Consider the following 18347-nt stretch of genomic DNA (forward strand, 5'->3'; position numbering starts at 1 on the left):
TCCCACCCAGAGCAGGGAATTAGCAGCAATTATTGACACAACAAATGAAAAACCTTCACCAATATAATTCCTAACCAACCCACTATACTGATAATTTCTAACTCCCCCAAAGAATTTGCCTTTAGTAAGTCTAAAACATCTCGTGCCTCTCAGGTTGGGAGGCTGTAAACAATCACCTATGGCCAGACAAACCTACACAGGCAGGCTAGATAACCTTCAGAGGAGTCTGTAAGCTGAAACACTCTTGTCATGCCCAGGAATTTTTATTGCCTTGGAGCTGCACGTTTACTCCTTCTCTGAGAGAAACGGTTATGGGGGAGAGCCCCCCGTAAAGTCAGAGGCATAGGTGAGAGCATAAAACACTCTGGTTTTGGGGTTAGATGCTCGGGAACAGGGGGTTTCCTGAGGCTTGATCACGCCTTTGCGTATGCCAAGCCTCCTTCCTCATGACCTTTGCCATGGGCGGAGTTCCTCACGCTGGCCCCCAACACCTTGGGAGCCTGATAACTGGATGCCAAACATTTTCCTCCATCATGTGTCGAAGACACATTAGAAGTGAAGTTTTCAGTACCAACACTGGGCTTCCGTGAAAAGACTGTTGGTTTATTAATCCATTGGTTTGGAAATACTTAATAAAGTCTAGAATTTACAAATGATTTATTTCACATCTGAGTATGATTCAGGTGTTTAACATTGCTTCATGGATTCTTACTAGAATTAACACTTCAGTTCAGTTCAGTCGCTCAGTTGTGTCCGACTCTTTGTGACCCCATGAGTCACAGAACGCCAGGCCTCCCTGTCCATCACCAACTCCCAAAGTTCACTCAGACTCACATCCATCAAGTCAGTGATGCCATCCAGCCATCTCATCCTCTGTCGTCCCCTTCTCCCCCTGCCCCCAATCCCTCCCAGCATCAGAGTCTTTTCCAATGAGTCAACTCTTTGCATGAGGTGGCCAAAGTACTGGAGCTTCAGCTTTAACATCATTCCTTCCAAAGAAATCCCAGGGCTGATCTCCTTCAGGATGGACTGGTTGGATCTCCTTGCAGTCCAAGGGAGTCTCAAGAGTCTTCTCCAACACCACAGTTCAAAAGCATCAATTCTTCAGCGCTCAGCTTTCTTCACAGTTCAACTCTCACATCCATACATGACCACTGAAAAAACCATAGACCCTCGTGTAGGATTACCTTGAAATTGAAACTCAGCATCTTGGTTGAAGTCCTGACTCTCACTTTGTTCTGGAATTTGTTGTCAGTGGCTCTTTCTTGGCCACAGAACTCCTGAAAGAGAGCAGCTCTGATGCTTTTCTGTCCTAATACATGCTGACTGAGGCCTCTGGTGGAGTCTAGACTGACCTCTTTGAAAGCCTCATGAATTCACTCTTTCTGAAGCAGCCTCCACATCTACCCCACAGTTAGTTCTCTTGCTGTTGTTCACCTTGTTAAAGCCAATGAGCTTTCTAGCTGCACTTATTAACACCCTACAGTGTGCACTGAGATTGATGCCATTACAGATGTTACTGCACAAAACCTCTCAGTTTACAAGGAGGACGGTGAGCTAGGAGAGGGGAAGGACCACACTGGGCAGAATAAGGGAGACTAGGACATCCAACTCTCATTCCTGCCTCTGAGGAACCTGTCTGTACGTGGAACTTGTTAAGACAGATGCCTGGGGAAATGTCAGCTGAGTCAAGGTTTAGAGAGTTTCCATACAAGGTAGGAAATACTACGTGGAAGTGGCAGCTGGAGGCTTTCACTGAAGTTGGAAAGCTCCCTGTGCCCGGGGCTGGGCAGGCAGTGCCCTGGGGGCCTGCAGTCTGGGCGGGTGTTGGAGGCTGAGAAGAGGACCCAGTTCTGCTGAAGGAAGAGGAGAAGCTCACGTGTCGGAGGAGGAGGAAGCAGGGCTGTGAGGAGAACAGCAGGCACATCCTCACCTGGAGGAGGCGGGGTGTTTGGCAGAGAAAAGCTGTTTGGAAATTCTCGCTGCAAGGTCTTGTGTCAGTTTTCTGGGGCTGTGTTCGTCCAGGCTGCTCTCACAGGAACCAGAGCTGGGTGGCTTAGAAATAATAGAAGTTTATCTCTCTTGGTTCCGGAGGCTGAGAAAGTCCAAGGTCAGGGTGCTGAGAGATTCAGCGTCTGGTGAGGGTCTGATTCCTGCGTCCTCACGTGGTGGAAGGGTGGGGGCGTCACGTGTTTCCTTTCATCAGGACACCTATCCCATGTATGCAGGTTGCACCCTCATGACCTGGTCCTGCCGATGGCCTAATACCAACACAGTGGGAATAGCTTTTAATGCATGAATTTTGAGGACAAAAACATTCAGTCTATAGCAAGTTGTCATAGATGGGGGTGCTTGAAGAATAGAAATTGATTTCACTCATGGTTCTTGAGGCTGGGAGTTCAGCACGCGGGCAGCTTTGGTCTCTGCTGAGCGCGTCTCCTCGTCCGCTGGTGCCAGTCACCGTGTGGTGTCCTCATGTGGTCTCCCCTCTGTCCTCGAGCACCCCTTGTCTCTGTCCTTTATAAAAAAGTTTTTATTGAAATATGGTTAATTTACAATATTGTGTTACTTTCTTTGTACAGCAAATGGCTCAGTTATACACAGCTATACATTCTTTTTAATACTCTTTTCCATTATGGTTTATCTCAGGATATTGAATATCCTGAATATAGTTCGCTGCACTATACTGTAGGACCGTGTTGTCTGTCCATTATACACATAATAGTTTGCATCTGCTAACCCCAAATTCCCAGCCCATCCCTCCCCCACACCCCTTCCATCCATGCAACCCCAAGTCTGTTCACTGTGTCTGTGAGTCTGTTTCTGTTTTGTAGATAGGTTCATTTTTGCCGCATTTTACATTCCTTTATAAGTGATACATGATATCTGTCTTTCTCTTTCTGACTTATTTCACTTAGTATGATAGAGTCTAGGTCCATCCACATTTCTGCAAATGGAATTCTTTCTTTTTATTTATGGCTGAGTGGTGTTACATTGTCTATATGTATCATATCTTCTTTATCCATTCATTTGTCTATGGACATTTAGGTTATTTCCATGTTAGGTTATTGTGAATAGTTTTGCTATGAACATAGGGGTGCATATGTCTTTTTGATTTATAGTTTCCTCCAGATACATGCTCAGGAGTGGGATTACTGGATTATAAGGTAATTCTGTTTTTAGTTTTCTGAGGAGCCTCCATAGTGTTTTCCATAGTGCCTGAGACAGCTGATAATCCCACCAGCAGTGTTCCTTTTACTCCATTCCCCCTCAGCCACTGTTATTTTAATGATGGCCATTCTGACTGGCATGAGGTGATAACTCATTGCAGTTTTAATTTGCATTTCTCTAATAATTCAAAGTGGTGAGCTTCTTTTCATGTACCTATTGGCCATCTGTATGTGTCCTTTGGCAAAATGTCTATTTAGTTATTCTGCCCATTTTTTGATTGGATTTTGTTGTTGTTGTTGAGTTGTATGAACTGTTTGTATATTGTGGAAATTAAGGTCTGGTTGGTCACATTATTTGTACTGTTTTCTCCCATTCTGTAGGTTGTCTCTTCATTGTGTTTATGGTTTCCTTTTCTGTGAAAAGCTTGTAAGCTTGATTACATCCCGTTTGCTTACATTTTTTAATTAAAAAATAATTGTTTGTTTATGGCTATGTGGGCTCTTTGTGGGTGGGGCTTTCCCTCTAGTTGTGATGAGCAGGGGCTTCTCTCTAGTTGCAGTGTGTGGGCTTCTCATCTCGGTGGCTCCTCTTGAGCAGAGCACTGGCTCTCGGGTGTGTGGGCTCAGTAGTTGAGGCTCCTGGGCCCCAGAGCACAGGCCCGGTAGTTGTGGTGCATGGACTTCATTGCTCCGTGGCATGTGGGTCCCTCCTGGTCCAGGGATCGAAGCCATGTCTCCTGCGCTGGCACATGGATTCTTTACCAGTGCGCCACCAGAGAAGCCCCTGTTTGTATATTTTTACTTTCATTTCTATTGCCTTAGGAGACTGACCTAAGAAAACATTGGTATAATTTGTGTCAGAGAAAGTTTGCCTCTAATCTCTTCTAGAGTTTCATGGTGTCACATCTTATGATTAAGTCTTTAATCCATTTTGAGTTTATTTTTGTGCATGGTGGGAGGGTGTGTTCTGACTTCACTGATTTACATGCCTGTGTCCGTTCCTTATGTCTTAGTCTCCTCTTCATCTAAGCACACCAGTCAGATTAGATTAGGTCTAGTATAATTAAGGGCGATGATCACCTTTTAAAAGTCTCTGTCACTGGGTTCTACAGTACGGATGGTTAAAGTGTCAAGTGAATCTGAGGGGACATGACGGATTTACAGCAGGTCCAGAAAAGCAAAGTAAAGAGACTTCAGCAGAGTCCAGTGTGTGAGAGGGAGACGTGTGAGGAACTCTGAGCTCTGGACACAAGGAGCTGGGATTCCACATCCACTAAGCAGGGATCTGCCCGGGTGTAAAATGTGCTGAGTGTTGGGGTGATGAAAGAGTCGTGGAGATGGATGGTGGTGATGACTACAAAACTATGTGAATGTACTTAATGGCACTGGGCTGTATGCTTAAAATTGTTAAAATGGTAAATTTCATGTTAGGTATATTGTAACACACATACAAACCTGCATAGTAGCACTGAATCTTTGAGAACATGAGAGAACAGGGCGGATGACACATGGCATGGCCTCCAGCTCTCTGATCTGACCCTCCATTCCCAGCCTCTCCTGTTCATGGCTTGATGAATTTTCCCTTAGAGAAGTGCCTGTGTCTTGTCATGAGTTCAGTGACAGGAGCTAGTGATGTGACAGTGATTCCCTACATCCACCCTCTTGGCATCCTGAGTATCTCAGCCTCCTTGTTCCCAGCACCCCACCCTGAGCTCACAAATGTCTTGTGTACATCTGCACAAGTTCCCCATCACGGCAGGAACAGATTCTACTGGCCGTTGCATCCATGTCACAGGGGACGGCAGTTGGTGTCAAATACAGTGTGCTGATCACAGAAGTTCTCCTGAGCTCTTTTTCAAACACAGGAGATATTTATAAAATCCTCTCAAATATTTTGGGTGCACCACTTTGGATATATATTTGATAGAAGCAGGCTTAAAACTGTTGTTTGCTAATCAGAACCACATTCTCTAGGGTGACTTAAAGCAAAAGCAGAGAGCATGAAAGAAGATTAGGCAATCACTCAGCAGCAGCTGGAGAGTGTTCTCAAGCTAGAGAATTGGACAGATCAATACACTGTGAGAGATGGTGGTCACGTGGAAGCTTAGTCATGTGAAGGATTTTGTATTAAAATTGAATGAATCACACTTTTACTTATGATTAGCAGATTCCTTCAGTCATGAAGGAAGGTCATTAAGGTTTGTGAGTTTTACAGTTTATGCTGTGAACACTAAATGGGTTCTGTCACCCACAGAAGGTGAGGGGCCTTGGGTGAACTGATGCTGTCTCACCTGTGTCCAGCTGTGGATCCGGCCCTGGTTCAGCCCCACATCCCAGACCCCCACCTCCTACATTATCAAGTCTTCAGTTCTGTCCTGATCAGACTCCCACGCTGCTGTCTACACAGCTCACCCTCCTGCTTCAGCCCTTCTCAGATCCTTCTTCACTTTCAGGGAGCAGCTCCAGGTCCTCAAACAGAGAACAGGCTTCTTCTGCCCCCATCAGCATTTCTAGCTCATCCCCATATTCACTCAGTATCCAGCTGTGCTGGCTCTGTGGGGTCCTTTCTCACCCCTGTCTGTCTGTACACACTGGTCCCTCTGTCCCAGAGCCAGGGAGCAGTGTGCCAGGACCCAGAAGGAAGGTGGGCCCTGCCGTTCCCTCCCGCTCCTCCAGGCGGCGCCTGTGCGCTCCCTCTTCCCACAGCCCTCAGTGGGTGCACTTGGCCATTTATGAGTCCCCCCACCAGCTCCCAAGCTGTAAATGCAAGAAGGCACCTCAGCCCAGTGTGTTCAGTCCCAAGACCCTTGCCCCGCTGTGTCTTCTTCCAGGATGTTTCTCCAGAGAGTCTCAGGGCTCCCTTGTCTCCCTAACTAAGACAGCAGCCCCCCTTGCTTTTTCTTTAGAGCACACACCACGGCCCAATAGTGCATTTTCTATACTCGTTCAGTGCGTCCCCCTGTGCACGGTGCACAGTATTGTCTTCTATCTTGACTCCAGCGTATCCTCAGCACTTAGGACAGTGCCTGGCTCCTCAACAAACCTTTATTGACTGAATGAATGGAGGTGGGGCCTCTGTCTGTTTCATCTGTGTCCCCTCCACCACGGGATGTGTCCTCTCTTAAAGTGAAAAGTGAAAGTTGCTCAGTCGTGTCAGACACCTTGTGACCCCCATCAGTTCAGTTCAGTTCAGTTCAGTCGCTCAGTCGTGTCTGACTCTTTGCGACCCCATGAATCGCAGCACGCCAGGCCTCCCTGTTCATCACCAACTCCCCGAGTTCACTCAGACTCACGTCCATCAAGTCAGTGATGCCATCCAGCCATCTCATCCTCGGTCGTCCCCTTCTCCTCCTGCCCCCAATCCCTCCCAGCATCAGAGTCTTTTCCAATGAGTCAACTCTTCACATGAGGTGGCCAAAGTACTGGAGTTTCAGCTTTAGCATCATTCCTTCCAAAGAAATCCCAGGGTTGATCTCCTTCAGAATGGACTGGTTGGATCTCCTTGCAGTCCAAGGGACTCTCAAGAGTCTTCTCCAACACCACAGTTCAAAAGCATCAATTCTTCGGCGCTCAGCCTTCTTCACAGTCCAACTCTCACATCCATACATGACTACTGGGAAAACCATAGCCTTGACTAGACGGACCTTAGTCGGCAAAGTAATGTCTCTGCTTTTGAATATACTATCTAGGTTGCTCATAACTTTTCTTCCAAGGAGTAAGCATCTTTTAATTTCATGGCTGCTGTCACCATCTGCAGTGATTTTGGAGCCCCCCAAAATAAAGTCTGACACTGTTTCCACTGTTTCCCCATCTATTTCCCATGAAGTGATGGGAACAGATGCCATGATCTTCATTTTCTGAATGTTGAGCTTTAAGCCAACTTTTTCACTCTCCTCTTTTACTTTCATCAAGAGGCTTTTTGTGACCCCATGGACTAGGAATTCTTCAGGCTGGAATACTGGAGTGGGCAGCCTTTCCCTTCTTCAAGGGATCTTCCCAACCCAGGGATCAAACCAAGGTCTCCCTCATTGCAGGCAGATTTTCTACCAACTGAGCTATCAGGGGCCAGCCCTTACATATGATATATGTGGGATTATAGGATTAACACAGTCTTTATATCTGAATAACAGCTAAACAACTGGTTGCTGACTCAGTAATTTCTGTCATGACTTGGAAATTTTTAATCTAAAACTTGGAAAATAGTGTATCTTCCTAATGATTTGGATAAAAGCACTTTTTAGGAAAAAATATAAAGCCATCAATTGATCACTTTGTTATTAATTATGTTACCTCATCTGTGATGGACTGTTGAGAAAACATTTTAAAACTTTTGTGTTGGTCCATCTTGGACATCGTAGCCCATTGGATTTGATTAACAAATCCAATCTTCTAACAATTAACAAATCTTCTGAGACTACTGGCAGGTAATTATGAATTAAGGAGAAAAAAAATTCTATTTAAATGCTTTAGTATGATACTTTTTTTTTTATTTGAAAAAAGTGTTAGTCAAGAAACTTAGTATGAATGCTGAACTAACACATGTTAAAGGGTAAAAATGAATCCTTTTGGATTTAATGAAGCGATGGTTTTTGTGTCTGGGGTCCTGATTCTGATCACAGACCCAGTGTCCAGAGTCTCCCCTTAGGACTTTTCTGTCCTGAGTCCAAAGCACAGGGCCACTTGTGGTTAGGGAGGAGCGGAGAAAGGGGCTGATGCTTACTGAGCATGCTGGTGGTTTGATTTCTCAGAATGTGTGGATGATGTTGTCATTGACATTCTGAGATGAAGTAACTGAGGTTTAGTCTCTTGTCCGATGTCGTCAGGCTCCTGAGAGGGACTGAGCTGCAGTCTGCTGCCTCCAGACCCTCCATCTGACTCACTCACAGGCTGAGCTCTGGCCCAGGTTCCTGAGATTTTCTCTGCGAAGGGCTGGGGCACTCAGACCTGCCTGTGATCACGTGGGCCTGGACCTGGGCACTTGCTTCCCTAAAGGGGTTGTGGACCCTTTGGGGTTAGGCTGGGCTGAGTTCCTAGGGGTCTGCATTTAAAATGTAGGAGCAAGTGTTTTTTTTTTTTTTTTTTTCTTCTGTGAAAAAGATTTAAGGTTGAATAATGAGGGGGTTCTTGACTATAGAGCACTGGCACGTGCTCTGAGCCACTGGGTGATTTCCACTGTGATTTGGGCTATTTGGATTCTGTTCTTTTATTTTCATGTTTGGAAAGTATTCAGTCCTAACGGAAGAAGACTTGCTTCCTGGATGGAATATTCCTCTGGAATATTGCAGAGACTAATGGAGGCCATGATGGCATTCATTTTTTATCTAATATTCTTTGGGAACAAGTGTCTAGCAAATGCACTGTGGCGAATATTACCTAGAATCTATTCGTTGTTTTTTTTTTGTTGTTGTTGTTGTTAATATTTACATCATTAATTATAATCACCCAGAAAGCTAAGAATGTAAACATTTTTATATGACCTAGATCCCTCTCCTCCCATTCCTACATAGCATTAAAATAGTATTTTAGTTCAGTAGAATTTCAGAATCTCAGTATTACTCAATTGTTTTTTTTTATGAAACATGTATATAATTGTTAAGCTGAGTTTTATTAAAAAACCTTAGCTGTGTGTACCTCCTTCAGTGGACTGCTTTTTAGAATTTTTTAAGCAGAGTTAGGTTCAAATTTGCTGCTGATAAATTTAAGAACCTGGTTGGATTAATTGATTTATGTTTATTTAATAATTATTATTGATTTGATATTTAAACTGCAGATCTTTGACTGCTGTGTGGTCTTTGTCTTATTCTTTTCAAAATATAAGTTCCCAGTTTGAAGCACCCCCCTTAACATGCTTTTGCATACTGTACCTTTTACATTTGTAGGTGTATTCGTCAGGTCTTGAAGGAGAAGATCACAATCTTAGTGACTCATCAGCTGCAGTACCTAGAAGATGCAAGTCAGATTCTGATACTAAGAGATGTAAGTAGTTTCTAGAAGTCTGTGGAATTGCTAGCACTCAGGTGTGTCCAAGGACAGACATCCCCACAAGTCACTCTCCTTACATTCATGGTAAACACCCTCTTCTCCCTGAGTTTTATGCCCTCTTCTTCTCAGAGCTGCTGTTCATGCCTCGGAGGATGAATCCAAAGACCTGTAGCCTGCCAGGCTCTTCTGTCCATGGGATTTCCCAGGCAAGAATACTGGAAGGGGTTGCCATGCCCTCCTCCAGGGGATCTTCCTGGCCCAGGAACTGAAACTGAGTCTCTTAACATTGAACACTGTCTCATTGTCAGACAGGTTCTTTACCACTAGCGCCACCTAGAAAGCCCAGAAATATCACTACTACACTCTAAGCCTACACTCTAGGGCCCCTTGTGGCTCATTTGGTAAGGAATCCTCCTCCAATGTAGGAGACCTGGGTTTGATTCCCTGGGTTGGGAAGGTCCCCTGAAGAAGGGAAAGGCTACCCACTCTAGTACTTTAGCCTGGAGAATTTCATGGACTGTATAGTCCATGAGGTCGCAAAGAGTTGTACACGACTGAGCGACTTTCACTTTCTTTCACATTCTAAGCCACATAAACCCTAGGTTACTGAATCATCACTCTTCTAATGAAATCTGTTAAGTGTAATGTTTATTCAGAACTTTTTATTTTCTTCTTCCATAACTTAAGTCAAAGTGTATTACTTAGAGATACTAATACCTGTTTGTATCCAGTTTGTTATACCAGTTTGCTTCAAGAGCATGTACCATTAACACGAGAAGTGAGGTTGGGTAGCCGAGCACCCAGATCAGAGACGCCCTCTCTGCTGGTGTCGCCAGTTGCTGGTGTCACTGCCCAAGTCTCTATGTGCCCGATACGTGTGGGAGTCTGTGCAGCAGGAGGACGAGGCCCTGCCTTCACGGGGCTCCTGTTCTTATGGGGAGGATGTGACAGAGAGAGAGGTGGGCTGACATCCTGGCTGCCTCCCTGAGGAGCTGGTGCCTCACGGGGTCTGAGTAACATGAAGGTGGGGGTCACACAGTCACCTGGGGGAGGGGATCTGAGGCAAGGGGTCCTCAGGAAGGAGCAACCTGGCAGGATGGAGGAACAACAGGAAGACCAGCGTGTCTGAGGAGAGTGAGCAGGAGAACGGGAGGGAGCTGGCTGAGCAGTTGGCAGGGACTGGAAGTGGGATGGAAGCCTTGCACGGTCCAGAGCAGAGGAGGGATGTGGTCTGATGTGGGAGTTAAGAGATTCCTCCAATGGTCACTGGAGGGGGGACAGCAGAAGCAGTTAGGAGTCTTAGTAAAGCTGAGGAGACAGAAGTGTGGGCTCAGGCTAGAGTGTCAGTTTTTAGAACTACTGTAAAGGTGGCTGGGTGGCATCACTGACTCGATGGATGTGAGTCTGGGTGAACTCTGGGAGTTGGTGATGGACAGGGAGGCCTGGCGTGCTGCGATTCATGGGGTCGCAAAGAGTTGGACACGACTGAGCGACTGAACTGAACTGAACTGAACTGAACCTAGTACTGAAAACTGAATGACTTACAACAGCAGAAGTTTATCGTCTCCCTGTTCTGGAGGCTACAGATCCCAAATCCAGGTGCTGGCAGGGCCGTGCTCTCCCTGGAGGCTCCAGGGGACAATCCTTCCTTTCGGCCTCTGGTGTTCACTGGCCTTCCTTGTGTTCCTTGGCTTCTGGCTGCAGCACTGTAATCTCTGCCTGTGATATGACATGGCCATTGTCCCTGTGTCAGTCTGGGTCTTTTCTCATAATAACATCAGTCATATTGGATGTAGGGTCACTCTGCTCCAGGGTGACCTCATCTTAACTTGATTACATCTGGAGAGACCCTGCTTCCAAATAAGGTCACATTCACAGGTGTCATGTTTGAACTTAAATTTGAGGGGGGAGCACCATCCAACCCACAGCTTCTAGCATGGCTGAGGGTGGGGTGGAGATGAATGAGAGGTGTCAGACTTGGTGGTCATTTGGTGCTTCACTCCTTGGCTTTTTTACTTCTAGGTCTCAGCACCTTTGTTGTTAACCTCTGACTGTTCCACAGGCCCTTGGTCAGATCCCTGACTTCTGAAATGAATCTCTGCTCCAAGAAAGATTATTAAAATACAGAACCCCTGCCTCTCTGGAAGGAGTTTCATGTGTCAACTCTTTCTCCACTCCTCCAGAAGGGGCTAAGGTTTCAAGGTTGAGAGCAGTTGATTTCATGTGCAGAGGGGGCGATTCTAGTGTGTAAACCCAGTGTGGATAGTGTTATGAGCATAGGATCAGTGGGCAGGAGAAAAACCTATTTAGCCAGTCCTAAATGTTTTGGGGCCCCCTTATTGCTTCCTTTGAGGACACTACCCCCAATTTTAGTATTAACGAAACCACTATTTGTCCACTGGTGAGCACTCCTGGGTGAGTTGGGGACCATCCTCACTGTTTGTCAGGTCCCTCTCTCACAGCAGAGAGGGGGTGGATGCCCCCTTGTCTCCTCGTAATTGTCAGCGCTTGACTGCTGAGTGAAATTGCTGTCTTTGTACGACCAGTCATTTCATTTGCATATTACAGATCTGATGTGGTGAATGGTGATTTCATTAAAGCGGTGTGTGAATTTTGCCTCCCAAGTGGAACAAGACACAGTACATTCTGCATAATTTTCTAGTTACACAGTATCTGACGGTACCCAAAGGCTTCCCTGCGTTTCTCCCAGTGGACTCCCTCAGGGGAGAGGGTGAGAGGGGTCCCAGTGAGAGTCCTGTGCCAGCTCTCTCCACCTGAGCTGCCTCAACCAGAGCTGCTCTCATTTGATGAGTTTTGCATCCTGACATTTTTTCCCTCTGATGTTTTATTTGCTACTGAGTGAATCAGCTGAGTCTGGGTTCATGGGGTCAGAAGATAATGAAACATCTGCACATTATTTTACATGACTTTGGAAGGGAGGGAAACTGTGCAAGGATGTGTCACATGTATTCAAAGAAAATGATTTGATTGGCTGTAGCTTAAGCAGTTGCCTGATTTGGGGAAGCCTGGTTGGCTGCTTGTGGTTGGTCATTCCTAAATTTTTTCTCGGATCTGAGTGCATTGATTCTGGCTTAGGTTTTGGTTTGTGGGCACAGACTGCCAAGGTTTAAGAGCCACCCCAGCCCCATGGCCTCTTTGTTTAATTACTTTATTAGGTAGAATATTGAATTTTCAGTTGGGAACTTGCTGTGTGTGGTGGCAGTTGTAGAGACCATGGAGATGCCTCTTGTGGGTTTTCTGTCCGGGGCTGGTTCCCATTATCCCGGCCGGGCGCGTGACAGTGTGGCAGTGACAGTGGGCAGTGAAGATTAATGAGAGACTCTCGCCCACATGCAGATGTGCTGGGCCCCACCTCTGGGTTAAGTTTAAATTCCTTTCCTGGAATTGTCACATGAGGCTTCTTTCAATTCCCATGTTGTCTAAGAAGACTGTGCTGATTCTCCCATCAACTTCTGTACTTCTTTCTTCCCCAGGTACCCAGGGTAGTCATGTCAATGGCCTCCATTTTAAACACATAAGCACACCTTTCTTTCATATCCCCCACGACCTAACACAGGGACAGGGTTTTGCAGAGAATGCAATGCTCAGTTGTGTCCTGAGCTGACTGAACTAGATTTCTCCACAAGAATTCTAGACACAGAGATCATTTTTTTTCCTTCAAAAATCATAATTTAAAACCAGATAACTTTTTTGATTAGTATTTAGGTTGATTTAATATTATCAAATATAAATTAATTTCTCTCAATTTTTTTTTTTTAAATTTTAGGGCAAAATGGTGGAAAGAGGAACTTACTCTGAGTTCCTGAAATCCGGGATAGATATTTTTTCCCTTTTTGAGAAGGAGAATGAGCAATCTGAACCATCTCCAGTTCCAGGAACTCCCACTGTGATCTCCGAGTCTTTGGGTCAGTCTCCCAGACCCTCGTTGAAAGATGTAGCTCCAGAAGACCAAGATGTGAGTTTCTCATCCTGCAGTGTGCCTGGGTCTGTCTGCCCTTGGAGTTCTCATGAACCTTCAGTCTGCTTGTGACATCTTCATTTGTCCCAAAGTAGACCCTAAGTTCCCAAAGTCTTGTTACATGGAATTAGTAGAATTAGAAGAGCGTGAGGGGAGCAAGCCTGCTTGGGGTTCCCCTTTGAGTGTAGGATGGAGAATCATGGAGATCAGTAGTGGGTGCACTGCTATGAATTTTGGAGTGCATGTGGCTGACACTGATTGAGAACCCTTCAGTTTACCTTAGTTACATCCTACTCATGCTGGTGGCCCCTGGCTTCCCTTATGCATCCAGAGGATTAATGTGAAGACCCCCTTAGACTGAGTCCTGCTGTTGCCACGTTAAATCAGCTACTTTTCCTATATGTTGGAATGTTCTGGCACTGCAGGTGGCTGATGGTATTATCTTGCCTTGGTGTCAGGTGGTTTGTGATGGGCCAGAGGTAATGTGTGCAAAGGACCTGACACATGGTAGACACTTTGGTATTACTTCCTGTCCTTTCTTACCCTTCAAGACTGAGAACCACATCTTATCAACCTTGAATCCCAATGTCCAGGGTAGAGCCAAGGACACACTAGGCTCCTGTGATGCTGTAATGCATTCTAAGTCCTCCAGACAGAAATGAGGAAATGCACTAGATCTCCCTTAAAAACATACAAAGATATTCCCTTGATAGCCAAACCCTCAATATCCAAACCCAGGAGCCTGGAATGGTTCTGATAAGTATTCAGATTAGCTGTTCACTTTCTAAACTCAGGAATCACTCACTGAAACTTAGGAAGCAAATAGATTCAGATCATATGCTTGCAATGTGCTACCCAAACTTATATTACTCCAGCTCTCTCTGTGAACTCAATTTACTGTATTTTGCTAGTATTTTGAGCCCCAAGTATGTGTTATGTTTCTATCATTGAATGACACAAGTCATCTAGAGGGATGCATTAGCTCCATATCATTTTGTGTGTTATCTTTGATCAAACTTCTGCATTTATACATTAATTGATTTTGTTGTGTGTGTGTTGAGAGTCTTGACATATTTTAAGCAAAACTACGCAACATTGAATGAACCCATGTGAATGACATATCCTTATTTCTAATAGATTCCTAGAAGTAGGATGGCTGGGTTCAAGTGTAAACACATATGTGGTTTGGCCAGATATCCCCACATCCTTCTCTGTAGGAGATGGACCATCTTGCACTCCTACCAGTATATGAGATGTGTCTGTTTCCTACAGCTTTGCAGTGGAGGACGTTGCTGAGCTCTTGAAATTTGGGGTTCATTTTTAAAAATTTCATCTCTCACTGCCATTTTTCCTTTCTAGACTGAGAATATACAAGTTACACTACCTCTGGAGGATCATTTGGAAGGAAAAGTTGGTTTTAAGACCTATGTGAATTACTTCACAGCTGGTGCTGACTGGCCTGTCATCATCTTCCTTATTCTAGTCAACATCGCAGCTCAGGTACATAAAGGTGTTTATTTTGGTTTGTGCACTCAGCTTGATATTTATATACTATTTATACTGTATTTTATAATTATTTTTAAATATACATATTAAGAGATTTATCTCAAAGACTTTGCTCATGCAGTTGTGGGTCTAGCGTGGTGAATGTGAAATCTGAAAGTCAGGCCTGCAGACTGAAACCTTAGACAGGAACTGACCCTGATGTCTTGAGACAGAATTTCTTCCTCCTCTACGAAGGTTTTGCTCTTCAGACCTTCATCTGACTGGACGAGGCCACCATAGTGTTGAGGATGGTCTCCTCTCCTGAAGTTCTGATGATGGATTTGAACCACATCCACAAAATACTTTGACAGCAACATCTAGATGAGTGGTTGAATCACTGGAGACTGGCCCAGCCATGCTGACACCCAGAACTGACCATCACTGTACCTGTCAAGCTTTTGCTTTGAAAAAAATCCGAACATTTGTACTGTTATTACTGCTTTTTGCAGTCCACTTGGATTTGCATTGACGTACATTATATTTGGGGAGCAACGTCATCTAGGGAAAAGGGGATTTCTTTTAAAGATACTAACATATAAGATGCCCTCCCCTGATCTGTGGTCATCTGGAGTGTGGGGTTTGGCACAGACCTGAGCCAGAAGGACCGTCTCCGTGTTCTAGAGCCTTCCCATCCCCCATCCTAGTGAGCAGGGTGTGAGGCTGAGTGATGTGAGTGTGTGAGTGACTGTTGTTTCCTGCTCCAGGTTGCCTATGTCCTGCAGGATTGGTGGCTTGCATTCTGGTGAGTGATTCCTGGTCTAACCCAAAGTGCTGTGAAATCTACACAAAGCCCCTTTTCCCACAGTCAGGGGGAGAGATGGGGCTCATTCAGCCTCCTCTTCTGACCCTCACGTAGTTTCCCTGAAGAAAAATGAAAGTTCCTGAGGGTGGTGTGTGATCCCCCTGTGGTCTCTCCCCATGCCCTTCCCTGTAGCAGCTTCTTCACAGACAATTCTTTTTCTTTTTTTGAACTTTTAATATTGTATTGCAATATAGCCGATCAACAATGTTGTGACAGTTTCATATGAACAGTGAAGGGATGCAGCTATGCATATACGCATATCCATTCTCCCCTAAACTTCCCTCCCATCCAGGCTGCCACATAACATTGGGCAGACTTCCATATGCTATACAGTAAGCCCTTGTTGGTTACCTGTTTTAAATATAGCAGTTTGTGCATGAGCATCCATTCTATCTATCCTTCCCCTCGGCAACCATAAGTTCATCTTCTAAGTCTGTCTTCACAGATGATTTTGAAAACTGAAAGTCATGATTCAGATTTTTAAAAGGGAGACACACAGAGGGCCTTGTGTGCTGGGAAACACTTTCCAGCATAAAATACATTTCTTGAATTGAGGTAATTTTTTTGGTGATATTTGTGTAAATTCTATGTATATCCATAGTGCAATATTTTTTATTTCCTGTTCCATAGGTCGAATCTACAAAGTGAACTGTATTCTGGGGCATTAATAAAAGAAGATGAAGATGTAGTGTTTGTTCTGAACTGGTACTTAGAAGTTTATTCAGGTAAATTTGAGTCATCTGCTCTGTAATACCAGAGTTTAAGGTGCTTACAATGAGTCTGCATGAGCAAGAGGGCTTCCAGAGTAATTCAGTAATGTCTTAATAGATTAAGTATCTGAATTACATTTACTCTGTGAATTAATTAGAATATTTATTTTAAAAAAGATATACTAGAAGAAAAGAGGTTGAATGGGGACTCTTAATTTGGTCCATACTAGATTTTGGTAGTTAAACCAGGATTGAATATTGAGAAAATCAACCACTGGAAATATGTAGCTATTGTGTATTCTAATAGGTGCTTTAAGTAAATCTTATATCGCTGTATGGATGGGTAAGGGGATTAGAAATGGGAGAATGGCATTGAAACATGTATAATATCATATATGAAATGAATCACCAGTCCAGTTTCGATACATGATACTGGATGCTTGGGGCTGGTGCACTGAGACGACCCAGAGGGATGGTATGGGGAGGGAGGAGGGAGGGGGGGTCTAAGATGGGAAACGTGTATACCTGTGGTGGATTCATGTTGATGTATGGCAAAATCAATACAATATTGTAAAGTAATTAACCTCCAATTAAAATAAATGAATTTATATTTTTAAAAAAAGAAATGGATCCCCACCCCGTGGTTCAGGTTGTTCTGATTCTGTCTGAATAAACCCTGGCTTTTATCGATCTTGGATGAAATCTTCTGGCAGCGTAGGCCCCAGATAAAAGCATTATTCCCTCCCAGGTATGCAAAGCTCCCATTTCCACACTGCTCATCTCCTAGGCTTCACTAATAACTTGAGAAGCTAGGCAGGGGAAGTTAAGTGTCTGGAATTAGGATTCCTTCTTTTCTTACCCTGAGATCACAGTGTTATCTTCTTCCCCACTGTGTGATTAATTCAAAACTTGGCTTGCCAGACTAATATTATCATGACTGTCTCTATTCACAAGAGTATTTGGAATATATATAGCATAGCATTCAGTTCAATTCAGTCGCTCAGTCATGTCCGACTATTTGTGACTCCATGTATTGTAGCACGCCAGGCCTCCCTGTCCATCACCAACTCCCGGAGTCCACCCAGACTTGCATCCATTGAGTCCGTGATGCCATCCAGCCATCTCATCCTCTGTTGTCCCCTTCTCCTCCTGCCCCCAATCCCTCCCAGCATCAGAGTCTTTTCCAATGAGTCAACTCTTCGCATGAGGTGGAGTTTCAGCTTTAGCATCATTCCTTCCAAAGAAATCCCAGGATTGATCTCATTCAGAATGGGCCGGTTGGATCTCCTTGCAGTCCAACGGACCCTCAGGAGTCTTCTCCAGACCACAGTTCAAAAGCATCAATTCTTCGGTGCTCAGCCTTCTTCACAGTCCAACACTCACATCCATACATGACCACAGGAAAAACCATAGCCTTGACTAGACGGACCTTAGTTGGCAAAGTAATGTCTCTGCTTTTGAATATGCTATCTAGGTTGGTCATAACTTTTCTTCCAAGGAGTAAGTGTCTTTTAATTTCATGGCTGCAGTCACCATCTGCGTTGATTTTGGAGCCCCCAAAAAGAAAGTCTGATACTGTTTCCACTGTTTCTCCATCTATTTCCCATGGAGTGATGGGACCGGATGCCATGATCTTCATTTTCTGAATGTTGAGCTTTAAGCCAACTTTTTCGCTCTCCTCTTTTACTTTTATCAAGAGGCTTTTTAGTTCCTCTTCACTTTCTGCCATAAGGGTGGTGCCATCTGCATATCTGAGGTTATTGATATTTCTCCCAGCAATCTTGATTCCAGCTTGTGTTTCTTCCAGTCCAGCGACTATTTAAAGGATGTCTTTAACAGAAACTTTAAATGCCTTCTTTAACCATTCATCTGTTGATGGATATTTAGGTGGCTTCCATGTCCTAGCTTTTGTAAATAGTGTTGCTATGAACACTGGCATATTGAGTACAGCACTTTCACAGCATCCTCTTTCAGGATTTAAAATAGTTCAACTGGAATTTTATCACCTCCATTAGCTTTGTTTTTAGTGATGCTTTCTAAGGCCCATTTGACTTCACATTTCAGGATGTCTGGCTCTAGGTGAGTGATCACCCTATCGTGATTATCTGGGTCATGAAGATCTTTTTTGCACAGTTCTTCTGTGTATTCTTGCCACCTCT

At 44.5% G+C, this 18347-nt stretch overlaps 1 protein-coding gene across 1 annotated transcript in view; it reads left to right on the forward strand.

Annotated features, from left to right (window-relative positions):
• The window catches only part of LOC120883302 (multidrug resistance-associated protein 4-like), a 296729-nt gene that overhangs the window by 42784 nt on the left and 235598 nt on the right, over positions 1-18347 (forward strand). Inside the window, 5 exon segments of the mRNA XM_040267344.1 lie at positions 9050-9146; positions 12940-13128; positions 14491-14631; positions 15381-15418; positions 16109-16203. Coding sequence (XP_040123278.1) covers positions 9050-9146; positions 12940-13128; positions 14491-14631; positions 15381-15418; positions 16109-16203 — 560 coding nt within the window.

Source organism: Oryx dammah, unplaced genomic scaffold (assembly GCF_014754425.2).
Source record: "Oryx dammah isolate SB20612 unplaced genomic scaffold, SCBI_Odam_1.1 HiC_scaffold_24, whole genome shotgun sequence".
Taxonomy (NCBI): domain Eukaryota; kingdom Metazoa; phylum Chordata; class Mammalia; order Artiodactyla; family Bovidae; genus Oryx; species Oryx dammah.